The sequence below is a fragment of the Oncorhynchus kisutch genome, unplaced genomic scaffold (assembly GCF_002021735.2).
Source record: "Oncorhynchus kisutch isolate 150728-3 unplaced genomic scaffold, Okis_V2 Okis04b-Okis11a_hom, whole genome shotgun sequence".
NCBI classification, from domain to species: domain Eukaryota; kingdom Metazoa; phylum Chordata; class Actinopteri; order Salmoniformes; family Salmonidae; genus Oncorhynchus; species Oncorhynchus kisutch.
Genome location: NW_022261981.1, coordinates 9,926,973 through 9,948,702, shown reverse-complemented (window position 1 = coordinate 9,948,702; position 21,730 = coordinate 9,926,973). Strand labels below are relative to the sequence as shown.

Genomic DNA, 21,730 nt, shown 5'->3' with positions numbered 1-21,730 from the left:
TTAAATACATACATAGTTACTGAGTCGACTATCCTGGTTAAATACATAGTTACTGAGTCCACTATCCTGGTTAAATAAATACAATGAAACAGGGATAGGTATAGTTGTAAATCCGGTTAAATCTTCAGCTCATTTAAACATCCATTACAAAGAGACAGTCACAACAGGACGCATGTATAATTTGATGGGTTCACTGCACTCAGCTCAATATCCTGTGTGATTTCCCCTTTAAACAGAACCCTCATTGATCTGCTGTCGTTCCTATGGAATTCCAGCCTGGATCAGGTTACCTTGTTACCTTGTAGGTTGCACCGTGTTCTGTGTTCTGGTCTCCACCTAGAGTTCTGCACCACATCCCCTTTCCCCTCCCAACTGTGTCTGTGGAACGTCTCCTCCCAACGGGCTACCACACTACTAGTGCCCGACAGAGCCCCCATTGTCTACCTGTGGCCAGCCTTCCATTCATCCGATCCTAATCCCTGCCCATCCGCCATGGTTCAGACATCACGCAGGCTGTTGAAGGCTAGGATCCACCATGGTTCAGACATCATACAGGCTGTTGAAGGCTAGGATCCACCATGGTTCAGACATCATACAGGCTGTTGAAGGCTAGGATCCACCATGGTTCAGACATCATACAGGCTGTTGAAGGCTAGGATCCACCATGGTTCAGACATCATACAGGCTGTTGAAGGCTAGGATCCACCATGGTTCAGACATCAGGTTGTTGAAGGCTAGGATCCACCATGGTTCAGACATCACTCAGGCTGTTGAAGGCTAGGATCCACCATGGTTCAGACATCACTCAGGCTGTTGAAGGCTAGGATCCACCATGGTTCAGACATCACTCAGGCTGTTGAAGGCTAGGATCCACCATGGTTCAGACATCATACAGGTTGTTGAAGGCTAGGATCCACCATGGTTCAGACATCATACAGGTTGTTGAAGGCTAGGATCCACCATGGTTCAGACATCACAGGTTGTTGAAGGCTAGGATCCACCATGGTTCAGACATCAGGCTGTTGAAGGCTAGGATCCACCATGGTTCAGACATCAGGCTGTTGAAGGCTAGGATCCACCATGGTTCTGACATCAGGCTGTTGAAGGCTAGGATCCACCATGGTTCAGACATCAGGCTGTTGAAGGCTAGGATCCACCATGGTTCAGACATCAGGCTGTTGAAGGCTAGGATCCACCATGGTTCAGACATCAGGCTGTTGAAGGCTAGGATCCACCATGGTTCAGACATCAGGCTGTTGAAGGCTAGGGAATAAAGGACTGCTGCTGATGGATAAATATCCACTATCTCCCCCAAAATACTTTGATGAAACCGTGTGGCAAAGTAGCGATCGACGATGTCATAGAAAGTAGCGATCGACGATGTCATAGAAAGTAGCGATCGACGATGTCATAGAAAGTAGCGATCGACGAAGTCATAGAAAGTAGTGATGGGCCTCAGGATCTCGCCACAGTATCCCTGTGCATTCAAATTGCCATCAATAAAATGCAATTGTGTTCGTTGTCTGTAGTTTATGCCTGCCCACATCATAACCCCACTGCCACCATGGGGCACTGTGTTCACAACGTTGACATCAGCAAACCGCTCGCCCACACGACTGCCATCTGCCCGGCACAGCTGAAAACGGGATTCATCCATGAAGAGCACACTTCTCCAGCATTTACCCACAAAAACGTTGGTTACGGCGCCAGACTGCAGTCAGTTCAAGACCCTGGTGAGGGAAGACTAGCATCACACAAGCTTCTCTGAGATGGTTTCTGACAGTTTGTGCAGAAATTCTTCGGTTCTGCGAACCCACAGTTTCACCAGTTGTCCGGGTAGCTGGTCTCAGACGATCTCGCAGGTGAAGATGCCGGATGTGGACGTCCTGGGCTGGTGGAGGTCCCCGGGCTGGTGGAGGTCCTGGGCTGACGTGATCTGTGGTTGTGAGGTCAAATTCTCTAAAATGACATTGGAGGCAGCATGTAGTAGAGAAATTAACATTCAATTCTCTGGCAACAACTCTGGACATTCCTGCAGTCAGCATGCCAGTTGCAACGCTCCCTCACCTTGGGTCTGTGGCGTTGTGTTGTGACATAACTGCACATTTTAGAGTGGCCTTTTATTGTCCCCAGCACAAGGTGCACCTGTGTAATGATCCTGCTGTTTAATCAGCTTCTTGATACGCCACACCTGTCCACAAAGTTCTGCGATCTTTTTTATTTCAGCGCATGAAACATGGAACCAACACTTCACATGTTGCTGAAACACGGAACCAACACTTCACATGTTGCTGAAACACGGAACCAACACTTCACATGTTGCTGAAACACGGAACCAACACTTCACATGTTGCTGAAACACGGAACCAACACTTCACATGTTGCTGAAACACGGAACCAACACTTCACATGTTGCTGAAACACGGAACCAACACTTCACATGTTGCTGAAACACGGGACCAACACTTCACATGTTGCTGAAACACGGGACCAACACTTCACATGTTGCTGAAACACGGGACCAACACTTCACATGTTGCTGAAACACGGGACCAACACTTCACATGTTGCTGAAACACGGGACCAACACTTCACATGTTGCTGAAACACGGGACCAACACTTCACATGTTGCTGAAACACGGGACCAACACTTCACATGTTGCTGAAACACGGGACCAACACTTCACATGTTGCTGAAACACGGGACCAACACTTCACATGTTGCTGAAACACGGAACCAACACTTCACATGTTGCTGAAACACGGAACCAACACTTCACATGTTGCTGAAACACGGAACCAACACTTCACATGTTGCTGAAACACGGAACCAACACTTCACATGTTGCTGAAACACGGAACCAACACTTCACATGTTGCTGAAACACGGAACCAACACTTCACATGTTGCTGAAACACGGAACCAACACTTCACATGTTGCTGAAACACGGGACCAACACTTCACATGTTGCTGAAACACGGGACCAACACTTCACATGTTGCTGAAACACGGGACCAACACTTCACATGTTGCTGAAACACGGGACCAACACTTCACATGTTGCTGAAACACGGGACCAACACTTCACATGTTGCTGAAACACGGGACCAACACTTCACATGTTGCTGAAACACGGGACCAACACTTCACATGTTGCTGAAACACGGGACCAACACTTCACATGTTGCTGAAACACGGGACCAACACTTCACATGTTGCTGAAACACGGGACCAACACTTCACATGTTGCTGAAACACGGGACCAACACTTCACATGTTGCTGAAACACGGGACCAACACTTCACATGTTGCTGAAACACGGGACCAACACTTCACATGTTGCTGAAACACGGGACCAACACTTCACATGTTGCTGAAACACGGGACCAACACTTCACATGTTGCTGAAACACGGGACCAACACTTCACATGTTGCTGAAACACGGAACCAACACTTCACATGTTGCTGAAACACGGGACCAACACTTCACATGTTGCTGAAACACGGGAACCAACACTTCACATGTTGCTGAAACACGGGACCAACACTTCACATGTTGCTGAAACACGGGACCAACACTTCACATGTTGCTGAAACACGGGACCAACACTTCACATGTTGCTGAAACACGGGACCAACACTTCACATGTTGCTGAAACACGGGACCAACACTTCACATGTTGCTGAAACACGGGACCAACACTTCACATGTTGCTGAAACACGGGACCAACACTTCACATGTTGCTGAAACACGGGACCAACACTTCACATGTTGCTGAAACACGGGACCAACACTTCACATGTTGCTGAAACACGGGACCAACACTTCACATGTTGCTGAAACACGGGACCAACACTTCACATGTTGCTGAAACACGGGACCAACACTTCACATGTTGCTGAAACACGGGACCAACACTTCACATGTTGCTGAAACACGGGACCAACACTTCACATGTTGCTGAAACACGGAACCAACACTTCACATGTTGCTGAAACACGGGACCAACACTTCACATGTTGCTGAAACACGGAACCAACACTTCACATGTTGCTGAAACACGGGACCAACACTTCACATGTTGCTGAAACACGGGACCAACACTTCACATGTTGCTGAAACACGGGACCAACACTTCACATGTTGCTGAAACACGGGACCAACACTTCACATGTTGCTGAAACACAGGACCAACACTTCACATGTTGCTGAAACACGGGACCAACACTTCACATGTTGCTGAAACGCGGGACCAACACTTCACATGTTGCTGAAACACGGGACCAACACTTCACATGTTGCTGAAACACGGGACCAACACTTCACATGTTGCTGAAACACGGAACCAACACTTCACATGTTGCTGAAACACGGAACCAACACTTCACATGTTGCTGAAACACGGAACCAACACTTCACATGTTGCATTTGATATGTTTGCTCAGTGTAGTGATGAGTGCAGAGATGTGCATTAGGGTTAGACAGGGACAGAGTGCAGAGATGTGCATGTACTGAGAGAGAGACTTCAGGATACACTACCAAGATTACATTTCTCACACCATTTTATTTTTAAAAATTCATAGTACAAACATTTTAATAGATCATTTAATAAAATCACAAAAGATTTCTATAAAAAAATAATATATAAATGGTAAAATAAGCATGCAGTGTGTGGCTTAATTATGCCTTTGAATACAAAATGGTATAGGTGCTTGTAGTATTGTCAAGACTGTTTTTAAAAATGTTCAGTATAATCTGCAAACCTACTGTAGATCTCCTTTTAGAGTCCCACAGCAGGTCTACTGTAGATCTCCTTTTAGAGTCCCACAGCAGGTCTACTGTAGATCTCCTTTTAGAGTCCCACAGCAGGTCTACTGTAGATCTCCTTTTAGAGTCCCACAGCAGGTCTACTGTAGATCTCCTTTTAGAGTCCCACAGCAGGTCTACTGTAGATCTCCTTTTAGAGTCCCACAGCAGGTCTACTGTAGATCTCCTTTTAGAGTCCCACAGCAGGTCTACTGTAGATCTCCTTTTAGAGTCCCACAGCAGGTCTACTGTAGATCTCCTTTTAGAGTCCCACAGCAGGTCTACAGTAGATCTCCTTTTAGAGTCCCACAGCAGGTCTACAGTAGATCTCCTTTTAGAGTCCCACAGCAGGTCTACAGTAGATCTCCTTAGAGTCCCACAGCAGGTCTACTGTAGATCTCCTTTTAGAGTCCCACAGCAGGTCTACTGTAGATCTCCTTTTAGAGTCCCACAGCAGGTCTACTGTAGATCTCCTTTTAGAGTCCCACAGCAGGTCTACTGTAGATCTCCTTTTAGAGTCCCACAGCAGGTCTACTGTAGATCTCCTTTTAGAGTCCCACAGCAAACCTACTGTAGATCTCCTTTTAGAGTCCCACAGCAAACCTACTGTAGATCTCCTTTTAGAGTCCCACAGCAAACCTACTGTAGATCTCCTTTTAGAGTCCCACAGCAGGTCTACTGTAGATCTCCTTTTAGAGTCCCACAGCAGGTCTACTGTAGATCTCCTTTTAGAGTCCCACAGCAGGTCTACTGTAGATCTCCTTTTAGAGTCCCACAGCAGGTCTACAGTAGATCTCCTTTTAGAGTCCCACAGCAGGTCTACAGTAGATCTCCTTTTAGAGTCCCACAGCAGGTCTACTGTAGATCTCCTTTTAGAGTCCCACAGCAAACCTACTGTAGATCTCCTTTTAGAGTCCCACAGCAAACCTACTGTAGATCTCCTTTTAGAGTCCCACAGCAAACCTACAGTAGATCTCCTTTTAGAGTCCCACAGCAAACCTACTGTAGATCTCCTTTTAGAGTCCCACAGCAGGTCTACTGTAGATCTCCTTTTAGAGTCCCACAGCAGGTCTACTGTAGATCTCCTTTTAGAGTCCCACAGCAGGTCTACTGTAGATCTCCTTTTAGAGTCCCACAGCAGGTCTACAGTAGATCTCCTTTTAGAGTCCCACAGCAGGTCTACTGTAGATCTCCTTTTAGAGTCCCACAGCAGGTCTACTGTAGATCTCCTTTTAGAGTCCCACAGCAAACCTACTGTAGATCTCCTTTTAGAGTCCCACAGCAAACCTACTGTAGATCTCCTTTTAGAGTCCCACAGCAAACCTACTGTAGATCTCCTTTTAGAGTCCCACAGCAGGTCTACTGTAGATCTCCTTTTAGAGTCCCACAGCAGGTCTACTGTCTTTGTAAAACTAGTTGGAGGATAGGGTCTCAAAAAGATACATTTTCCTGAGAACGCGCCATTGAGTCGGCCGAGTAGGAGAACATATATCAAAGCCCAACGACACATTCAGAAAGTACGCCGTAGGTATAGTTACATATTAAAACACATCCATTCTGAATGCACACCCGATAGGTATAAAACAACACACAAACCATGAAAAACGTCTTGGAAAAATGGCTCCCCCAAGGCAACCACGGTTTCACTGAGAATAGAGAGTAGGTATTATATATATATGGGGGTAGTGCTGCTCAGTGCTCCCACACCCAACAAACATCCTAACCCCCAGGCACATGTAGAAAAACAGACCTTTGGGAAAGTGAGGAGCTGGAGTGGAGTATGGTGTCGTTTCAGGTAGAGAGAGATGCTAGTCAGCGAGATGCCACAGAGATTTCCCTCCTGAATTAGCTCAAGGCACTGATATCCTGGTAGAAATAACATTATTTAGGCCCAACACCAGACACAGTAAATACAATTGCTAGCTGTTAGCAAAGCAGTGGAGTGACAGGTCGTGCCACTAAAAGCTAGGAATTAAAATGGTACTGGGCAAGCCTGGTTGAGCCAGAACTGGGTTCAAATAGTATTTGAAAATCTTTCAAATACTTCAAGCGTTTGCTTAAGCCTGCCTGGGGTGCCAGGTTTGTACTTGTGGGACTTTTCTATTGAAACAGGCAAGCTCAAATCAAGCACAGCTAAAGTGCTGAAAATTATTTAAAAAAATAGTATTTGAACACAGGTTTGGGTCTGAACACGTGAGCTCTTGAAGATCCTCTTGAGAGAAGAGCATATTAGCCCCCCCCCCCCAAAAAAAACGTCAGCCCTCATTAACACTAAGGGGCCAGTCAGTAATACAGGTACCTTCCCCAGCCCTCATTAACACTAAGGGGCCAGTCAGTAATACAGGTAACACTAAGGGGCCAGTCAGTAATACAGGTACCTTCCCCAACCCCCATTAACACTAAGGGGCCAGTCAGTAACACAGGTACCTTCCCCAGCCCTCATTAACACTAAGGGGCCAGTCAGTAATACAGGTACCTTCCCCAGCCCTCATTAACACTAAGGGGCCAGTCAGTAATACAGGTAACACTAAGGGGCCAGTCAGTAATACAGGTACCTTCCCCAGCCCTCATTAACACTAAGGGGCCAGTCAGTAACACAGGTACCTTCCCCAGCCCTCATTAACACCAAGGGGCCAGTCAGTAATACAGGTACCTTCCCCAGCCCTCATTAACACTAAGGGGCCAGTCAGTAATACAGGTACCCTCCCCAGCCCTCATTAACACCAAGGGGCCAGTCAGTAATACAGGCACCTTCCCCAGCCCTCATTAACACTAAGGGGCCAGTCAGTAATACAGGCACCTTCCCCAGCCCTCATTAACACTAAGGGGCCAGTCAGTAATACAGGTACCTTCCCCAGCCCTCATTAACACTAAAAGGGACAGCGGTTTTTAAACTGTAACAATTAGTACGTCAGGTACACACTCCGCAGCTGAACCATGTAGTGGGTGACACAATCAAACCAACTGACATAACGGCTAGTTAACGTCTACGTTCATGGCAGGGGCCAGACACTAGAATTATCATTCAAAACAAGAGTAAGTTTAATCAGGCTAATTGTTCTGAACCATCTCCATTAACATAATATTGTCGTTGAGTATGACAGGCCACCGCGGATGGAACAAGGCGAGTCGGTCTGTGAACAGGGGAAGTTTACATTAGGCTAAGTGCTGATTATGAAACAGATTTTCAGCATAACAATGGTTTGACTACAGGGTGACAAGTGGAGCTGTGGTTGAGGGATGTTTGGTGGCCTGCAGGATGCTGTGGATAAGGGATGTTTGGTGGCCTGCAGGAGGCTGTGGTGGAGGGATGTTTGGTGGCCTGCAGGAGGCTGTGGGTAAGGGATGTTTGGTGGCCTGCAGGTAAGGGATGTTTGGTGGCCTGCAGGAGGCTGTGGGTAAGGGATGTTTGGTGGCCTGCAGGAGGCTGTGGGTAAGGGATGTTTGGTGGCCTGCAGGAGGCTGTGGTTGAGGGATGTTTGGTGGCCTGCAGGAGGCTGTGGGTAAGGGATGTTTGGTGGCCTGCAGGAGGCTGTGGACCACAACTAAGTGATCCATGTGATAAAAAGGTACTCATATACATAATTAAAAACAGCAGGTATATATTGTTATTGTTGTGAGATAACTAGTATAGGAGGAGGTCCCTGAAGCCGGACTACAGGGTCCTTCAGTTACCAACAATCCCTTTGCCCTTCTGGTCTTAAGGGCCAAAAAACTAGTTTAAATAGAGTCTGATTCAACAGATACCTAACCTGGTAGTTTAGAAAACTGCACACACACACACACCTAAAACCTGCAGACCGTGGAGAACAGGCTAGTTTCTCATACAGATCCACTGTCTGTGATGGATCCCAAAGTGGCACCCTAGTCCATATACCAGCGCACTAAAAGTAGTGTACTATATAGGGTGACACTAAAAGTAGTGTCCTATATAGGGTGACATTTGGGCCGTAACCAAGGGTAAAAAGAGTCATATGCTGAGTGTGATGCTTTGGATGGTGTTAGCGGGGATCCTGGCGTCCGTTTCCTCTCCGTTGATCCGGAAGATGACCTGTGTGTTGTGGGGGATGGTGCTGGTGGACGTCAGGGGCTTCCCCAGCCAGCCTGGAGCTCCACGTTTATACATCTTCACTGTCACCTACAGGGGAGGACAGAGGAGATGTGAGATAAGTAGTCACCGTTCGTTTAGGAGAGAAATCTTATTTGTTGTATTTTTTTATTTACATACAAAAACAGTGGTCCTCCACGTGTAAAGCTCCCCATCAAATTTCACAAACTAAAACATTCCCTCCTCCCTCCCCCCCCCCCAAAAAGTGATGTTTGTTTTAAAGTTATGGTGGTCAGTCTGGATTGGACATGTCTCTGACCGTTTGTAACTTCTCTCTCAGGGGTCAGTGGGGGACTGTGACCTCGGGTCTATACCTCTACAGACACCTCTGCCCTCTAGCTGTATTGACAAGCTGTTGCTTCCTGTCTGGGGGGGGGGGGCAGGAAGCAGAGAAAAGGAGGATGAAGCAAAATCACTGGTCCGGGACTCAGATGGTAGATTGACATTATGGCTTCAAAAGGCCTTGGTGGAGGAGATCATTCACGCACTAAACGCTGCATATATCAGCTCAATCAGAAAATGACCCAAGGCCTATATCCCGCTATCAGATTGAATCAAAGACCTGTTGTACTGCAGTCCGTTCCCTCTGACCCCAGTAGATCAGGTGGAGCTGCCAGGGAGAGAACAGCTTCCAAAGAGACAGGTTTCCAACCAGGCAACCTAATTCTGTTGAATAATAGAACGCCATGCAGCCATTGTGACGGACTCCCTCTTTCGTCAGTGAAGAAAAGCTACGTTTCTCTATCAGCCTATATGTAGTTGGGGGAACTGTGTAGCCATCAGCCTATATGTAGCTGGGGGAACAGTGTAGCCATCAGCCTATATGTGGCTGGGGGAACAGTGTAGCCATCAGCCTATATGTGGCTGGGGGAACAGCGTTGCCATCAGCCTATATGTAGCTGGGGAACAGCGTAGCCATCAGCCTATATGTAGCTGGGGGAACAGCGTAGCCATCAGCCTATATGTAGCTGGGGGAACAGCGTAGCCATCAGCCTATATGTAGCTGGGGGAACAGCGTAGCCATCAGCCTATATGTAGCTGGGGGAACAGCGTAGCCATCAGCCTATATGTAGCTGGGGGAACAGCGTAGCCATCAGCCTATATGTAGTTGGGGGAACAGCGTAGCCATCAGCCTATATGTAGTTGGGGGAACAGCGTAGCCATCAGCCTATATGTGGCTGGGGGAACAGCGTAGCCATCAGCCTATATGTGGCTGGGGGAACAGCGTAGCCATCAGCCTATATGTGGCTGGGGAAACAGCGTAGCCATCAGCCTATATGTGGCTGGGGGAACAGCGTAGCCATCAGCCTATATGTAGCTGGGGGAACAGCGTAGCCATCAGCCTATATGTAGCTGGGGGAACAGCGTAGCCATCAGCCTATATGTAGCTGGGGGAACAGCGTAGCCATCAGCCTATATGTAGTTGGGGGAACAGCGTAGCCATCAGCCTATATGTAGTTGGGGGAACAGCGTAGCCATCAGCCTATATGTAGTTGGGGGAACAGCGTAGCCATCAGCCTATATGTGGCTGGGGGAACAGCGTAGCCATCAGCCTATATGTGGCTGGGGGAACAGCGTAGCCATCAGCCTATATGTGGCTGGGGGAACAGCGTAGCCATCAGCCTATATGTAGTTGGGGGAACAGCGTAGCCATCAGCCTATATGTGGCTGGGGGAACAGCGTAGCCATCAGCCTATATGTAGTTGGGGGAACAGCGTAGCCATCAGCCTATATGTAGTTGGGGGAACAGCGTAGCCATCAGCCTATATGTAGTTGGGGGAACAGCGTAGCCATCAGCCTATATGTAGTTGGGGGAACAGCGTAGCCATCAGCCTATATGTAGTTGGGGGAACAGTGTAGCCATCAGCCTATATGTAGTTGGGGGAACAGTGTAGCCATCAGCCTATATGTAGTTGGGGAACAGTGTAGCCATCAGCCTATATGTAGTTGGGGGAACAGTGTAGCCATCAGCCTATATGTAGTTGGGGGAACAGTGTAGCCATCAGCCTATATGTAGTTGGGGGAACAGTGTAGCCATCAGCCTATATGTAGTTGGGGGAACAGTGTAGCCATCAGCCTATATGTAGTTGGGGGAACAGTGTAGCCATCAGCCTATATGTAGTTGGGGGAACAGTGTAGCCATCAGCCTATATGTAGTTGGGGGAACAGTGTAGCCATCAGCCTACATGTAGTTGGGGGAACAGTGTAGCCATCAGCCTATATGTAGTTGGGGGAACAGTGTAGCCATCAGCCTATATGTAGTTGGGGGAACAGTGTAGCCATCAGCCTATATGTAGTTGGGGGAACAGTGTAGCCATCAGCCTATATGTAGTTGGGGGAACAGTGTAGCCATCAGCCTATATGTAGTTGGGGGAACAGTGTAGCCATCAGCCTATATGTAGTTGGGGGAACAGTGTAGCCATCAGCCTATATGTAGTTGGGGGAACAGTGTAGCCATCAGCCTATATGTAGTTGGGGGAACAGTGTAGCCATCAGCCTATATGTAGTTGGGGGAACAGTGTAGCCATCAGCCTATATGTAGTTGGGGGAACAGTGTAGCCATCAGCCTATATGTAGTTGGGAACTATACATGTATACACACATTTTTTCCTGCCCTGCTAAAGCTTCCCCGGTCAACGCTGTTATTGTGAAGTGGAAACGTCTAGGAGCAACAGCTCAGCCACAAAGTGGTAGGTCACAAAGTGGTAGGTCACAAAGTGGTAGGTCACAAAGTGGTAGGTCACAAAAGCTCACAGAACCACTGAGGGTTGAAGCATGTAGCGAGAAAAAACGATGTAATTTATCATGTCTCCTGTTGGAATATATATAATATGTTTAAGAAACTCAATATCTTGTTTATTTACAACATTAATGTGCACCAATTATGTACTTTCATCAATACTCATACCTCCCAGACAGTTTACCTTAAACCCTTCAATGGATTCTACCAGGTCCCAGACAGTTTACCTTAAACCCTTCAATGGATTCTACCAGGTCCCAGACAGTTTACCTAAACCCTTCAATGGATTCTACCAGGTCCCAGACAGTTTACCTGAACCCTTCAATGGATTCTACCAGGTCCCAGACAGTTTACCTTAAACCCTTCAATGGATTCTACCAGGTCCCAGACAGTTTACCTTAAACCCTTCAATGGATTCTACCAGGTCCCAGACAGTTTACCTTAAACCCTTCAATGGATTCTACCAGGTCCCAGACAGTTTACCTAAACCCTTCAATGGATTCTACCAGGTCCCAGACAGTTTACCTTAAACCCTTCAATGGATTCTACCAGGTCCCAGACAGTTTACCTTAAACCCTTCAATGGATTCTACCAGGTCCCAGACAGTTTACCTTAAACCCTTCAATGGATTCTACCAGGTCCCAGACAGTTTACCTTAAACCCTTCAATGGATTCTACCAGGTCCCAGACAGTTTACCTTAAACCCTTCAATGGATTCTACCAGGTCCCAGACAGTTTACCTTAAACCCTTCAATGGATTCTACCAGGTCCCAGACAGTTTACCTTAAACCCTTCAATGGATTCTACCAGGTCCCAGACAGTTTACCTAAACCCTTCAATGGATTCTACCAGGTCCCAGACAGTTTACCTTAAACCCTTCAATGGATTCTACCAGGTCCCAGACAGTTTACCTTAAACCCTTCAATGGATTCTACCAGGTCCCAGACAGTTTACCTTAAACCCTTCAATGGATTCTACCAGGTCCCAGACAGTTTACCTTAAACCCTTCAATGGATTCTACCAGGTCCCAGACAGTTTACCTTAAACCCTTCAATGGATTCTACCAGGTCCCAGACAGTTTACCTTAAACCCTTCAATGGATTCTACCAGCTCCCAGACAGTTTACCTTAAACCCTTCAATGGATTCTACCAGGTCCCAGACAGTTTACCTTAAACCCTTCAATGGATTCTACCAGGTCCCAGACAGTTTACCTTAAACCCTTCAATGGATTCTACCAGGTCCCAGACAGTTTACCTTAAACCCTTCAATGGATTCTACCAGGTCCCAGACAGTTTACCTTAAACCCTTCAATGGATTCTACCAGGTCCCAGACAGTTTACCTTAAACCCTTCAATGGATTCTACCAGGTCCCAGACAGTTTACCTTAAACCCTTCAATGGATTCTACCAGGTCCCAGACAGTTTACCTTAAACCCTTCAATGGATTCTACCAGGTCCCAGACAGTTTACCTTAAACCCTTCAATGGATTCTACCAGGTCCCAGACAGTTTACCTTAAACCCTTCAATGGATTCTACCAGGTCCCAGACAGTTTACCTTAAACCCTTCAATGGATTCTACCAGGTCCCAGACAGTTTACCTTAAATCCTTCAATGGATTCTACCAGGTCCCAGACAGTTTACCTTAAACCCTTCAATGGATTCTACCAGGTCCCAGACAGTTTACCTAAACCCTTCAATGGATTCTACCAGGTCCCAGACAGTTTACCTTAAACCCTTCAATGGATTCTACCAGGTCCCAGACAGTTTACCTTAAACCCTTCAATGGATTCTACCAGGTCCCAGACAGTTTACCTAAACCCTTCAATGGATTCTACCAGGTCCCAGACAGTTTACCTTAAACCCTTCAATGGATTCTACCAGGTCCCAGACAGTTTACCTTAAACCCTTCAATGGATTCTACCAGGTCCCAGACAGTTTACCTAAACCCTTCAATGGATTCTACCAGGTCCCAGACAGTTTACCTTAAACCCTTCAATGGATTCTACCAGGTCCCAGACAGTTTACCTTAAACCCTTCAATGGATTCTACCAGGTCCCAGACAGTTTACCTTAAACCCTTCAATGGATTCTACCAGGTCCCAGACAGTTTACCTTAAACCCTTCAATGGATTCTACCAGGTCCCAGACAGTTTACCTTAAACCCTTCAATGGATTCTACCAGGTCCCAGACAGTTTACCTTAAACCCTTCAATGGATTCTACCAGGTCCCAGACAGTTTACCTTAAACCCTTCAATGGATTCTACCAGGTCCCAGACAGTTTACCTTAAACCCTTCAATGGATTCTACCAGGTCCCAGACAGTTTACCTTAAACCCTTCAATGGATTCTACCAGGTCCCAGACAGTTTACCTTAAACCCTTCAATGGATTCTACCAGGTCCCAGACAGTTTACCTTAAACCCTTCAATGGATTCTACCAGGTCCCAGACAGTTTACCTTAAACCCTTCAATGGATTCTACCAGGTCCCAGACAGTTTACCTTAAACCCTTCAATGGATTCTACCAGGTCCCAGACAGTTTACCTTAAACCCTTCAATGGATTCTACCAGGTCCCAGACAGTTTACCTTAAACCCTTCAATGGATTCTACCAGGTCCCAGACAGTTTACCTGAACCCTTCAATGGATTCTACCAGGTCCCAGACAGTTTACCTTAACCCTTCAATGGATTCTACCAGGTCCCAGACAGTTTACCTTAAACCCTTCAATGGATTCTACCAGGTCCCAGACAGTTACCTTAAACCCTTCAATGGATTCTACCAGGTCCCAGACAGTTACCTAACCCTTCAATGGATTCTACCAGGTCCCAGACAGTTTACCTAAACCCTTCAATGGATTCTACCAGGTCCCAGACAGTTTACCTTAAACCCTTCAATGGATTCTACCAGGTCCCAGACAGTTTACCTAAACCCTTCAATGGATTCTACCAGGTCCCAGACAGTTTACCTTAAACCCTTCAATGGATTCTACCAGGTCCCAGACAGTTTACCTTAAACCCTTCAATGGATTCTACCAGGTCCCAGACAGTTTACCTTAAACCCTTCAATGGATTCTACCAGGTCCCAGACAGTTTACCTAAACCCTTCAATGGATTCTACCAGGTCCCAGACAGTTCACCTAAACCCTTCAATGGATTCTACCAGGTCCCAGACAGTTTACCTAAACCCTTCAATGGATTCTACCAGGTCCCAGACAGTTTACCTTAAACCCTTCAATGGATTCTACCAGGTCCCAGACAGTTTACCTTAAACCCTTCAATGGATTCTACCAGGTCCCAGACAGTTTACCTTAAACCCTTCAATGGATTCTACCAGGTTAATTCTGAAATCCATCTATATAAAACAAGACACTGATAACCTTCACCCTCCCCACTGACACACCTCACAGTCAATTCTCTATCAGATACAGGAGGTACCATACACTAGAACTATCATCTCCACATTGCCAAAACATCATCCCTCAATAACTTCAGGACCGGGGGTAAACCTAATGACCCAAACTACTCAGTAATCTCCTCCATGAAGCCTGGAGGTCAGCCTGATGACCCAAACTACTCAGTAATCTCCTCCATGAAGACTGGAGGTCAGCCTGATGACCCAAACTACTCAGTAATCTCCTCCATGAAGACTGGAGGTCAGCCTGATGAACCAAACTAGTCAGTAATCTCCATTTAGCCTGGAAGTCAGCCTGATGAACCAAACTAGTCAGTAATCTCCTCCATGAAGACTGGGGGTCAGTCTGGTGATCCATGTAGACTGGTGGTCAGTCTGATGAACCAAACTAGTCAGTAATCTCCATGTAGCCTGGAGGTCAGCCTGATGAACCAAACTACTCTGTAATCTCCTCAATGAAGACTGGAGGTCAGTCCTGAACCCCAGTGTCTATCTGCGCCGTCCGTCTCCCAGCCTGAACCCCAGTGTCTATCTGCGCCGTCCATCTCCCAGCCTGAACCCCAGTTTCTATCAACAATGTACAGGGATACTGGAGTGATGGAGGTAGATATGTATAGGGGTAAGGGGACAGGGATAGTGTAGTGATGGAGGTAGATATGTATAGGGGGAAGGTGACTATATACAGGGTCAGTACCATATTAACAATGTACAGGGATACTGTAGTGATGGAGGTAGATATGTATAGGGGGAAGGTGACTATATACAGGGTCAGTACCATATTAACAATGTACAGGGATACTGTAGTGATGGAGGTAGATATGTATAGGGGGAAGGTGACTATATACAGGGTCAGTACCATATTAACAATGTACAGGGATACTGTAGTGATGGAGGTAGATATGTATAGGGGGAAGGTGACTATATACAGGGTCAGTACCATATTAACAATGTACAGGGATACTGTAGTGATGGAGGTAGATATGTATAGGGGGAAGGTGACTATATACAGGGTCAGTACCATATTAACAATGTACAGGGATACTGTAGTGATGGAGGTAGATATGTATAGGGGTAAGGGGACAGGGATACTGTAGTGATGGAGGTAGATATGTATAGGGGGAAGGAGACTATATACAGGGTCAGTACCATATTAACAATGTACAGGGATACTGTAGTGATGGATATGTAAGGTGACTAGGCATCAGGATATACGATAGAGTAGCAGCAGCAGCGTAAACCGATGAAGCAACAGGGATAACAGGACCAACCGGAAGCCAGTAGAGACCCAGCTAGCACCAATAACCATTTAGCTCCATTCACATCCCAGACCCACTTACTTTATGTCCCTACAACATAAAGTGCATTTGCTGCGAGGAGGTTAGAGTAGGAATCTCCCCCCCTCTCTGCCTCTCCCCCGCTCTCTTTCTTCAATGGGGTTGTCTGGTTGTCTGGCATGACTTGACGGAGCTACAATCTACGACTGATTTAATTTAGCCCTTTACAAACATGTCTTAATGTCATTAACCCCCAGAGCATTCACTGACCGCCTCTCTGTGACTCCATTAACTAAAGCAAAATGGGGTTTAAAAAGAGCATATTGATGCTGAGCATTATTAACGGCTGATTATCAAGACAACAGACACACACAGAAAAAGAAATGGGCCAAAGTGTCTGTTAACTGGTTTATGTGGGATTCAACATAACAGATGGGAACAGGGTTCGGAATTAGAATCTACGCTGTGTGTCCCACACCGCACCCTATTCAGTGCACTACTTCTGACCAGGACCCATTAGGTATTAGGGTGGCATTTTGGGAGACAGTCGTAACCTAGGACGACTAGATCGCATAGACAGACAATGGAGAAATCAACTGCGGGGATGACATCATCAACTCAGAGCAATAACAGAACGTTACAATACAACGAGTGTTTTAGTATGCATGTTACCGGGGCCCCTGGACAGTGGTTAGGATACGATACAGACCTGGGGCCCCTGGACAGTGGGTAGGATACGATACAGACCTGTGGCCCCTGGACAGTGGGTAGGATATGATACAGACCTGTGGCCCCTGGACAGTGGGTAGGATATGATACAGACCTGTGGCCCCTAGACAGTGGGTAGGATATGATACAGACCTGTGGCCCCTGGACAGTGGGTAGGATATGATACAGACCTGTGGCCCCTGGACAGTGGGTAGGATATGATACAGACCTGTGGCCCCTGGACAGTGGGTAGGATATGATACAGACCTGTGGCCCCTGGACAGTGGGTAGGATATGATACAGACCTAGTGGTTAGGGGGGGGGGGCAGGTAGCCTAGTGGTTAGGGGGGGGGGGCAGGTAGATACAGACCTGTGGTACCTAGACAGTGGGTAGGATGTGATACAGACCTGTGGCCCCTCGACAGTGGGTAGGATATGATACAGACCCGTGGCCCCTGGACAGTGGGTAGGATATGATACAGACCCGTGGCCCCTGGACAGTGGGTAGGATATGATACAGACCCGTGGCCCCTGGACAGTGGGTAGGATATGATACAGACCTGTGGCCCCTGGACAGTGGGTAGGATATGATACAGACCCGTGGCCCCTGGACAGTGGGTAGAGTATGATATAGACCTGTGGCCCCTGGACAGTGGGTAGAATATGATACAGACCAGTGGCCCCTGGACAGTGGGTAGGATATGATACAGACCTGTGGCCCCTGGACAGTGGGTAGGATATGATACAGACCTGTGGCCCCTAGACAGTGGGTAGGATATGATACGATACAGACCTGTGGCCCCTGGACAGTGGGTAGGAGGTAGCCTAGTGGTTTCTGCACCTGAACAAGGCAGTTAACCCACTGTTCCCCGGTAGGCCGTCATTGTAACTAAGAATGTGTTCTTAACAGACTTGCCTAGTTAAATAAAAAAGGTAAAAAAAAGATGTAAACGTATTCAAATATATTAATAGTCAAATCTGACTACAACTGCAGACGTCTTCATCTTCTAACCATTGTGTTACATCTAAAACATGGATTTCCACATGTTACTGTTTCACCCAATGAACAAAAAGAGGGCTTGAGAATGATGGCATCGTCCTACAAGGAGGAGGAGGGGGTGGATGGACTGAATACACAGTAGACAGATGAATAACATCCACCAGGCCTATTGAGTTATCTTCAATACAGACGGACATGGGATCTCTCCGCCGTACTCTTCACCGTGGCTCGGCGCTCAGCAGAGATAATAGAACGACAGAGATAATAGAACGACGGAGTTTAATTAGCCACCGTTACATTAAAAAGGGTAGCGTTCATCACCGGTCTGGTGCTCTGTGAGTGGGTACAGTGCCGTTGTGCTGCACTGCTATAGCGAAGAACAGACACCTGGGACTCCGCAGCACTTGTCTTTGTGTAATTGCCCAAGCTCAGAGGACTCCTACACACTCTGCGGCAAGGGGTTTCTAGACACACTGGAGATAATTATTTCAACAATCACTGGCTTTTCTTTGAAGAGCTTTTTTCCAATTATGGAGAAAATAAATCTGAAAACGATGGTAATTTCTACCACAATTTTCATCTGTTGAAAAAATAAAATAATGCTTTGTGTTTTATTACTGGACCAAACACATTCTTCAGAAAACTTTTCCAAATGAGGAAAGTGCAAAAAATTGGGCTGCTATCAAACTTAATACAGAAGACAACCTGAGGTAACGGCCACAGCGAGGTAACGGCCACAGCGAGGTAACGGCCACAGCGAGGTAACGGCCACAGCGAGGTAACGGCCACAGCGAGGTAACGGCCACAGCGAGGTAACGGCCACAGCGAGGTAACGGCCACAGCGAGGTAACGGCCACAGTGAGGTAACGGCCACAGTGAGGACAGCTGTAATCTCCAGGACCTGAGGTAACGGCCACAGGACAGCTGTAATCTCCAGGACCTGAGGTAACAGCCACAGTGAGGACAGCTGTAATCTCCAGGACCTGAGGTAACGGCCACAGTGAGGTAACGGCCACAGTGAGGACAGCTGTAATCTCCAGGACCTGAGGTAACGGCCACAGTGAGGTAACGGCCACAGTGAGGACAGCTGTAATCTCCAGGACCTGAGGTAACGGCCACAGTGAGGTAACGGCCACAGTGAGGTAACGGCCACAGTGAGGACAGCTGTAATCTCCAGGACCTGAGGTAACGGCCACAGGACAGCTGTAATCTCCAGGACCTGAGGTAACAGCCACAGTGAGGACAGCTGTAATCTCCAGGACCTGAGATAACGGCCACAGTGAGGACAGCTGTAATCTCCAGGACCTGAGATAACGGCCACAGTGAGGTAGCGGCCACAGTGAGGACAGCTGTAATCTCCAGGACCTGAGATAACGGCCACAGTGAGGTAGCGGCCACAGCGAGGTAACAGCCACAGTGAGGACAGCTGTAATCTCCAGGACCTGAGATAACAGCCACAGCGAGGTAGCGCCCACAGCGAGGTAGCGGCCACAGCGAGGTAGCGGCCACAGCGAGGTAACGGCCACAGCGAGGTAACGGCCACAGTGAGGTAACGGCCACAGTGAGGTAAGCTGTGATCTCCAGGACCTGAGGTAGCGGCCACAGCGAGGTAACGGCCACAGCAAGGTAATGGCCACAGCGAGGACAGCTGTAATCTCCAGGACCTGAGGTAACGGCCAGAGTGAGGTAACGGCCACAGTGAGGACAGCTGTAATCTCCAGGACCCGAGGTAACGGTCACAGTGAGATAACGGCCACAGTGAGATAACGGCCACAGTGAGGAAAGCTGTGATCTCCAGGACCTGAGGTAGTGGCCACAGCGAGGTAGCGGCCACAGCTAGGAGAGCTGTAATCTCCAGGACCTGAGGTAACGGCCACAGCGAGGACAGCTGTAATCTCCAGGACCTGAGCCAACGGCCACAGTGAGCCAACGGCCACAGTGAGCCAACGGCCACAGTGAGCCAACGGCCACAGTGAGCCAACGGCCACAGTGAGGACAGCTGTAATCTCCAGGACCTGAAGTAACAGCCACAGTGAGCCAACGGCCACAGTGAGCCAACGGCCACAGTGAGCCAACGGCCACAGTGAGCCAACGGCCACAGTGAGCCAACGGCCACAGTGAGGACAGCTGTAATCTCCAGGACCTGAAGTAACGGCCACAGTGAGGTAACGGCCACAGTGAGGTAACGGCCACAGTGAGGTAACGGCCACAGTGAGGTAACGGCCACAGTGAGGTAACGGCCACAGTGAGGACAGCTGTAATCTCCAGGACCTGAGGTAACGGCCACAGTGAGATAACGGCCACAGTGAGATAACGGCCACAGTGAGATAACGGCCACAGTGAGATAACGGCCACAGTGAGATAACGGCCACAGTGAGATAACGGCCACAGTGAGATAACGGCCACAGTGAGATAACGGCGTGTGTGTAAGGTGGTTTGCCTTATGGAGAGCCATTCAGCCTCCATTTAAGAATATAATATGTTGTAACACAGCGAGTCCCCCTGGGCAGGGCTAGGGCTCTGGGTCCTGGGCTCTGGGTCCTGGGCTCTGGGTCCTGGGCTAGGGTCCTGGGCTAGGGTCCTGGGCTAGGGTCCTGGGCTAGGGTCCTGGGCTATGGGCTAGGGTCCTGGGCTAGGGTCCGCTGGAGACTGATGACTGGATCGAGTGGAAGGGCTGGTAGGGCCTCGTACAGCGTGTGTGTCTGGGTCAGTCCGGGTCAGCGGCTCTAGAGATGGGTGTAGGCTACATCTGTAATGGAAGCCTTAAGGTCATGACCCAGTATGGTGGAACCTCGGATCAATGTCATGTCACTGGACCCAGAAGGGTGGGACCTATGATCAATGTTGTGTCACTGGACCCAGTATGGTGGGACCTCAGAACAATGTGTACCCTTGACTAGGACTGTTGCGGTGACCGTATTACCGGTGGTCACGAGTCATGAAGGCAGTCAAATTTCACGTGACCGTTTAGTCACGGTAATTAGGCTTCTCCAAGCTCTGATGCTACTGCTGGTCATTAATAGCCTACCAAACTTGATAACTGCCTGGTACTCAGCACTCTATTGTCCCTCTAATCACTCTGACATCAGTGCAAAATGTTGTGTAAAACATAATGAAAAGAATTGATGAAATGTTGCGCAACATTTCTATAGGCGATGCAATTGAGTGAGAAAACAGAGTGATGGCCTCTATTAAAGAGGAGGTATCACACCTCATGGCATACATTAATCCGCTTTACAAGGGGGTGTAGAGCCTAACTTCCATATATTAATCCACTTTACAAGGGGGTGTAGAGCCTAACTTCCATACATTAATCCGCTTTACAAGGGGGTGTAGAGCCTAACTGGGGGTGTAGAGCCTAACTGGGGGTGTAGAGCCTAACTGGGATACATTAATCCGCTTTACAAGGGGGTGTAGAGCCTAACTTCCATACATTAATCCGCTTTACAAGGGGGTGTAGAGCCTAACTTCCATACATTAATCCACTTTACAAGGGGGTGTAGAGCCTAACTTCCATACATTAATCCACTTTACAAGGGGGTGTAGAGCCTAACTTCCATACATTAATCCGCTTTACAAGGGGGTGTAGAGCCTAACTTCCATATATTAATCCACTTTACAAGGGGGTGTAGAGCCTAACTTCCATACATTAATCCGCTTTACAAGGGGGTGTAGAGC

The 21,730-nt window shown here is 47.8% G+C and overlaps 1 protein-coding gene across 5 annotated transcripts in view; it reads right to left on the bottom strand.

The window, feature by feature from the left end:
* Window positions 1-4,556: 4,556 nt before the first annotated feature.
* Window positions 4,557-21,730, bottom strand: part of LOC116359735 (uncharacterized) — a 35,884-nt gene continuing 18,710 nt past the window's right edge. For 2 of the 5 annotated variants that reach the window (XM_031813130.1, XM_031813131.1), the window contains exons 8-9: window positions 5,452-8,950; window positions 5,181-5,343 (exon numbers count right to left, since the gene is read on the bottom strand). In XM_031813130.1, the coding sequence (XP_031668990.1) occupies window positions 8,783-8,950 (168 nt within the window). In that variant the 3' untranslated portion in view covers window positions 5,181-5,343; window positions 5,452-8,782. Of the gene's footprint in view, window positions 5,344-5,451; window positions 8,951-21,730 lie in introns of those variants that run through there. The other 3 variants (XM_031813129.1, XM_031813132.1, XM_031813133.1) reach the window with 3 other exon arrangements.